We start from the raw sequence: 7,755 nt of genomic DNA, 5'->3' as shown, positions 1-7,755 counted from the left end.
GATTGGCGGGTTTATCGGAGTGTTTGGTAGTCTAAATGGATTTCCTTAGCGTATGTTATATATTGGTAAATCATAACACCAACATATAAATATTTTAAACGCATAAATATTGCCAGTTATATATAGGTGGTGCTAATTACCTTTGGCGGAGTGTATTAAGCAATTCAATAAAGAAGAATCTTACAACTTATTAATGCGAATTATACAACTCGTTGAGAACTGCAAAACATGAAACTTGCATTTTGATACAGATATTTCTATGTAACCCCCTCCCCAAATAAATAAAATAAATTAAATAAAATAGAAAATTCAGACACTGATTAAGCAATTCATAGTATGTAAATATATGTTTCTTTTGACACATAAGATTAGCCACAAGTGTAATAACAAAATTTGACATTTGTTGCTGGAATGTCGTGACAGGAATGTGTCATTTGGATTAAACCCCATTGGGAAATCCAACAACAAAATCGAAGTACTATTTTAACAAACGATATATACATTACTTGAATTTGGACTTTTATGATATTTTTAAATGAATTTTCATTTTATGCAATAGATAAATTAACGCAAGCAAACTGAAATGGCACAGGCTGCGTCCAAAACGTGTGAGATATGCGTGTCTGGTCCTGGACATAACTACTGCGAACAGTGTGACCAGCTGTTTTGTGATGGATGTAAAATATCTCATTTACGGACGAAGATGAGCAAAAACCATACATTTCTAAGTGGTCCAAATATCAACCCGGAAGTTAAACTATATTGTAAAGAACATGATGAAAACTTCATATATTATTGCATGGAATGTAATACACCAATATGTAAAATATGTGTAATTAAAAAACACAAATCACATGATTTTGCAGAAATCAAGGAATCAACTGAAGGGATCAAAGCTGAGGTCAAAATGGCGATTGACATGAAGATGAAAAACCTGCAGTCAAAGATAGCAAATATTGACCAAGGGTCAAATCAATATCAAGCTGATGTACATAAAGTTATCCAGTCCATTAGAGCAGAAGGCAAAAGATTAAAAGAAATGATTGATCAGAAAGTTGAGGGTCTTATTAATACGGTAAAAGAGAAAGACACAAGGAATGTCCAACCCTTGCAGTCTGTTGGCAATGAGTTAAAAATAGCTTTGGATAAGGCAAATGAGCAGCAGAAATTTTATCAAGACACGCAGGGGATAAAAGATACTTCGAAATTGTTACAAAAGCTAAAACAAATGAAATCACAAATCGATCAAATACAAGAAATACAGATTCCTATTATGCCATCAGTCAAATATGCCAAAAAGACAGTAGCAGAGGGAGAAATAGAGAAACTATTTGGGGAACTAACATTTGGGTAAGTTTGTTCTTAGTTATTGATTCTATGAAGTGCTTTGAAAACTCTAATTGTGTTTTTCTCTTTTTTTCATATGAATTTTGGTATATAAGCAGTCTCGTTTCGACTGGGTTGAATAATTATGGCATCTTCCGCTTCGTGTTTCAATTATATAATGTATTTGTATCTCAGATAATCAAAGTTCTCCAGATTTAATAGAATATGCGATAATGCAATGTCTATATATAAACTGTTATTCAAAATTGTCAGTGTTCTTTGATCATTGATTAAAATAACCAGCATTTCATGAAGTACAAAACAAGAAAATCTATGCGTTGACTTTATAGAATCCTAAACATATGTTCACTGTTTCAATTGGAATTCAGTTTGATTCAAAATACTCCAAGTACACATTTGAATTTTAATATCTACTTATAAAAATTGGAAAACAGGTTTATACTTTAAATAATAAAAAATCAGTAGCCCTTTCACAAAAAGTCTTAAGCGTAAAACTAATCTTACGATAAAAATATTAAGTTGAATTTTTAAGAAATGTTAAACACCATAAAGGACCTTTTATAAACTAATGATATAGCGAATTTAAGAAAAGATTGAATAATCTTAAGACAAAAGCTTTGAAGTGAAATAAATTTAGGAGGAAACTGTAAATCCGATTTATCAAAGGATGTTTCAGGATCCTTCTCAATTCGATAGTAACATAAAAATCTCAAAACTGATTTTCTTTGATTTTTGACGAAGAACTATTCATAACTTCACTCCGTAAACGCTTAATTATGTGTTTAAGTTTCATTTAATAATTGGTCTTTCTAGCTTAAGTTTTATCTCAAGACTGGAACTCGCGCCAAGAAGTCACCAACCAAAGAAACTAAAGGGTCTTTAATAAGGGACAAAACTACAGTTTTCAATAACAAAGTGTAAATACAAACTTTATATCAACTGACAACAAAATCTTATCAAGTCAATCGTAAGGAAAAAAAGTACTTTTAATGCAATTTGGGAACTAGTTTGTGTTATTTTTGGATTATCGTAATAAAGCTAATTCTGTTTGTTTATATTTAGCAAAGCACTATTAATTGATTTTATTATAATTTACAATGTTGACGCACATATCAGATGAGAATGAAATTGTTAATAAGATCATTGTTTTTTTCTCAGAGAAACTGTCAAAAAAGAAGAAAACCCGAAACCTCAGAAGAACGTCAGGTTTGTATTTATGATAGACATTTAACAAAGTTGTTTCTTTAATTTCCGTTTTTAATGTTCGCTCATCTCTCCCGTTGATTGGCTTTTGCTATAATAATAAAACCAAAATACAAAGTTTTGTCCTTCAAAGTCATATTTGACATTGCGTTGTAGTGTTCTTCATCTCTGTAATTATCCATTGTTCACTTGGTTTTGATTCAAGTTGAACCGATTGTATGACATTAGAGTGGTACCTAACACTACAGGGAGACAACTCTGTAAAAGCAGCAAAACGTTTTAATTACGTTGAATAGTTAAGATAATATTAAGCTTCTCAATGATCAAAATAAGTGTTTTTTAAACTGCTATATATCCAACCATTTTTTTTCTGAGAAAATGATTGGTTCAAGGTTTTTTAAATTTTTATTTTTGTCAAAGGGTAAAAGGAAATATTTTGTCAAAATTTTATGAAAATAAAACGAGACACATTAATTTTCGTCAAGGTACAACCTTAACAATACGAACGTATAATATACTAAGTTATCATATGTTAAATACTGGTTCTTTCTCTGGCAGACAAGATGTTATTATAAAAAAAACCACTTAGAACTAATCAGTAATTTGGCAGTACCGTAACTTGCTTTAAATTGATTCTCTTTTTGTTAATCATTTTTGTATCCACTAATTTTAGCGACGTTGGTTTTAAAATATACATATAGTTTTCTTTGATTGATAAGACTAATAGGTTGCACAAAATTCATAAGTAAGGAAAATATATGCTATTCGTTCAGTTTAGTTTTCCAAAATGTTATACCTTAAAGTATTCAAGATAAAAAAAATTGTCCAGAAAAGAGATCAACATTTTTGAAAGATTGCCTAATTGTGGCGCAGAATATTGATATGAGAGTGAAATGTCGAGCAAAATTAGAGGTGAGTAATCAAATAACAAGTTACGTTAACACATTTATATAAGAACAAATGCTATGAATGTTAGACATATCCCTTGAGAATATCTAAATATGATATCTTTTATAGAGTTACAACAACGGCTAAACAATACAGATACAGATGCAAAGTATGTGGGTAAGTGTTATGTTATGTAGTTTTCTTTCGGAAGAGTACAAAAAACCAAGTATAAGTGCACAGTTCATTATGAAATAAGACATTCAAATTTGAAAGACATAGATATGTAAAGCACAAAGCAATTTTTTACCTTTTAATTAAATTTCATTTGATGTTAAAGATGTTTTAAACAATTATTGAAACAGATCTGTGTCTATCAATTTATAACCTTTATTGTCAATACCATACACATTGAATCAACTTTCCTGAATGATATTATCAAAACGCGAGTAAATTATATATAGAGTATAACATACGTGCGTTTTATTTTTTACCCTTTATCAGTCGGCGGTCCAAATATAATATCTTTGAGTATTTATGATAAAACTCTCATTTCTAAATTAGTTATTTATCGTCAGACTCTGACCTTTGCCTATTTTAAATATATTCGGGAGTATGTATTATACGCTTATATATTTACTGTTAAATTCTAACTCGTTAACTGAAACGAACATAAAATATTTATCAATTAACCACAAACTCTAACATGGGAGACGCCACTTGAAGAGACAAGTGCACATTTTATTATAAATATGGGCATTGAAAGTTCCTAAAAATACACAGGTATTAAGCAGCTTGTACTGGTTTCCCCATACTAGTGGTTTACAAACCTGAAAATAAATGATACAAATATACCACCATGATAAAGAGGACACAATAGTTAATTCAACAATGTTAAGCCGTAGAACTTTTTTTTTAACTTTTGGAAAAAAGCATTGGGATAAAAGCAGACAGCACTAATATGTTAAGCCCTGTTTATGTTAATACTGAACCTCAAATATGTAAGACATACAATATACATGTCCTCATTCAGTACCTTAGTCATTGGTTGTATTATATTAAAATCTATTTATTTATTAATATCCACTTTTCCCTACCTCGGGACTAATTACAGCTTATCAATTTAAATATCGGTACTTGTCTGTCGCAATTTATATGTCATGCTCGTATATGTTCCCATTTAAAGGTCATTATTAGTTAGAAAAGAGGAGGTGGCGATGTCCTAACACAAAAACGTTGAGACAGTGTTTTACGATATACATGTTTAACGATCCCGATCACAAACGGGTTAACTGAGACGACTTGTTTTCGTCTCAATTTTCCATATAAGCGCCATGCTATTGCAGTTTTCAGATCTTTGAATAGGAGAATAGATGTCTCAAATGCAATTTGAACTATAGTGACATTCTTTACTGGGTATAAATGGAGGGTAATATATGTTTATCAGGAGAAGCATATCACGTCAATTCTCCATCCTGGAAGCAATGTGTTGATCTGGTTAGTCACTTCAATCTGTCTTCTCAATGACATTCTGAGAATGGGGCTACGATCATTGAAAGACGAACCTATGATTGGGATCTAGATGGCTGTTGATTAATGATATCGATGTATTTCCGTTTTAATTATCTTAACCAAATATATTCCTGTTGACCTTTTCTTTTGTTCTGTCCAATTGGTTTGCTTTAATTTGAATTATGTTGAATAAGTACTCACATATCAATGTAAACATTTAAATGCATCAAACGGAAACATTAAACAACATGGGGATTGTGTCTTCATCATTTTAACTATGATGAATAGTTGTGTTATTGACAAGCATAACACATCCTTTTATTTCTATATGATGGTTCACGTTTACTTTTCTAAATTTTTCTAGTCTCAATACAAAAAATTAACAAGTTTTATTATTGCACATTACATTTAGGATTGTGTGCATAACAAACATCTTTTTGGTAGACTTAAATGACATTAAAGACTGGTTCTTGATCCATTTTTCATTATAAACTGCAAATTATTAGTTGGTGCTATCCACATGAGCTACTAGTTGTTTCAATTCAAAATTTTATTTTAAACAAGGTATTAAATAAAACTGGAAATCAACATCAATTCTAGAAAACCTCCATTTCTTCTTACCTCTTAATTTCATGGTGTTAGTTCAATTATTTTTTAATTTGATGTAATTACCTTTTTTTTCTGTTTAGTTGGTTTTTTTCATATTCAACCTATTAATTATGTTTTACATACATATTGTGCATTATAACTTACCTTAGGAAATAAATTGCAAAACTTGATAGTATGGCTAAACCTTTTCATGATGTGTAAACATGAAAACTTAGAAACTAAGCTTACTCCATGCATGCATGGACGAAGGTAACTAACGTTAACTTAGTCCATGCATGCATGGACTAACACAACAGACTTAGTCCATGCATGCATGCACTAAGGCAACTAACCCTAACTTAGTCCATGCTTGCATGGACTAACACAACAGACTTAGTCCATGCATGCATGGACAAAGGCAAACAAGGCTAACTTAGTCCATGCTTGCATGGACGAAGGCAACTAAAATTAACTTTTTTAAAGTTTAAAAAATTTATAAATGCAAAATATTTAAAAAAAAATCAAATTTTTCAAAAATTAAAAAAAAATAATTATATACTAAACAAAAATTTCTATTAAAATTTAATTCTTATAAAAATAAATGAAAAAAAAACATGAAAAATTTACAAAATTATTTTTTTCCAAAATGCTGAAAAAAGTTTAAATTCCATCTTAAACAAAAAGAAGAAAAAAATGGTTAATTATCACTGTGTATCATCACCACCAGATATAGGTACCCTTGCATATAGGTATAAATGCCACATGAGAATATTCACGTCTGCCAAAGGATTGGAATGTGTTCACATTTTATTTCAATGATAAAAACTCTTTACTGAACAGATCAGTTGGAGCTGAAAATTTGTTTAACATAACCTGGACAGTAGCTGCAATTAGTTCCTGAAAGTTCTTATCATTTAGTAGTGGTAAGTGTTATTTTAGTTTATTGTTATTATATCTGTAATAAACATGTTTAATCAGTTTAATTGAGGTCTGGAGCTGGCATGTCAGTTAACTGCTAGTAGTCTGTTGTTATTTATGTATTATTGTCATTTTATTTATTTTCTTTTGTTACATCTTTTGACATCGGACTTCTCTTGAACTGAATTTTAATGTGCGTTTGTTATTCTTTTACTTTTCTACATTGGCTAGAGGTATAGGGGGAGGGTTGAGATCTCATAAACATGTTTAACACCGCCGCAATTTTGCGCCTGTCCCAAGTCAGGAGCCTCTGGCCTTTGTTAGTCTTGTATGATTTTAAATTTTAGTTTCTTGTGTATAATTTGGAGTTTAGTATGACGTCCATTATCACTGTACTATTATGCATATTTTAGGGGCCAGCTGAAGGACACCTACGGGTGCGGGAATTCTCGCTACATTGAAGACCCATTGGTTGCCTTCAGCTGTTGTTTGCTCTATGGTCTGGTGGTTGTCGCTTTGACATATTCACCATTTCCTTTCTCAATTTTATTTGTTGCACTATGATTTTTGCCTTTGTCTCAATAGCAGCTAACTTTTTGTATATATTGTACATGTACATGCAAGTCGTCAAAACATCAACCCAAAAATGTATGATCTGTAAATTTGCTTTCGCAATTTTTTTGTTCTTCCCATGCCGGAATTCTAACCCATGTTACTGAGATATTGTGACACCAAATCTGTACAATTTTTAAACACCAGAGAAGAGCAGATGATTTAAACACTTTTGTGTAATCCAGCATTATATAAGATGTTTTTGTGTCTAATGTTATAGTGCAGTTTGAGCACTCAAATAAATGTTCATTATGTCCACTGGTTGTGTTTGGTTGCTGTCTGCCATATTAAATGGATTTCCTTTTTTTTTTGTTTTTTGCTTAAATTTGTCTATTAGCTTTCTCTTTTGAAATTAAAAGAAAACAGTTCACAAATTAGGTGTGCTGGGCTTATTTTAATTAACCTTCATCAGAAACATACAAACAAAAATTTGACAGCAAACGATGTAGATACCATTATCTTTGGACTTAATAAGCCCATGTATAACGATCTTTAAATTAAGGCTTTTGCTTATTGTTGAAGACTTCAGGTGACCTGTACTTGTTTACATCAGTGCCCTATTATGCAGGGCTAGTAGTTGTCTCAATTGCAATCATTCCATGTATCCTTGCTTTTGTATCATTTAAAGACTTCAATTCTTAAATCATTTAAGTTAACACATTTTAATTTCAAAATATTCAACAGATATTT

At 30.8% G+C, this 7,755-nt stretch overlaps 1 protein-coding gene across 1 annotated transcript; it reads left to right on the top strand.

The window, feature by feature from the left end:
* The first annotated feature begins 583 nt into the window (after nucleotides 1–583).
* LOC134698051 (E3 ubiquitin-protein ligase TRIM71-like) lies at nucleotides 584–3,619 on the top strand. The gene is made up of 3 exons (XM_063560339.1): nucleotides 584–1,350; nucleotides 2,506–2,553; nucleotides 3,568–3,619. The coding sequence occupies exons 1-3, from the start codon at nucleotides 584–586 to the stop codon at nucleotides 3,617–3,619; spliced, it is 867 nt and encodes a 288-aa protein (XP_063416409.1).
* Nucleotides 3,620–7,755: the final 4,136 nt, after the last annotated feature.

Source organism: Mytilus trossulus, chromosome 14, assembly GCF_036588685.1.
Source record: "Mytilus trossulus isolate FHL-02 chromosome 14, PNRI_Mtr1.1.1.hap1, whole genome shotgun sequence".
Classification (NCBI taxonomy): Eukaryota; Metazoa; Mollusca; class Bivalvia; order Mytilida; family Mytilidae; genus Mytilus; species Mytilus trossulus.
This window is presented reverse-complemented; position numbering and strand designations above follow the sequence as displayed.

Excerpts from the sequence above, each read along its gene's own strand:
- LOC134698051 (XM_063560339.1), top strand. The coding sequence starts at position 584 with ATGGCACAGGCTGCGTCCAAAACGTGTGAGATATGCGTGTCTGGTCCT. Across the intron at positions 1,351-2,505 it reads TTTGGGGAACTAACATTTGG|AGAAACTGTCAAAAAAGAAG; the intron begins GTAAGTTTGTTC and ends TTTTTTTCTCAG. Across the intron at positions 2,554-3,567 it reads AAACCTCAGAAGAACGTCAG|AGTTACAACAACGGCTAAAC; the intron begins GTTTGTATTTAT and ends TATCTTTTATAG.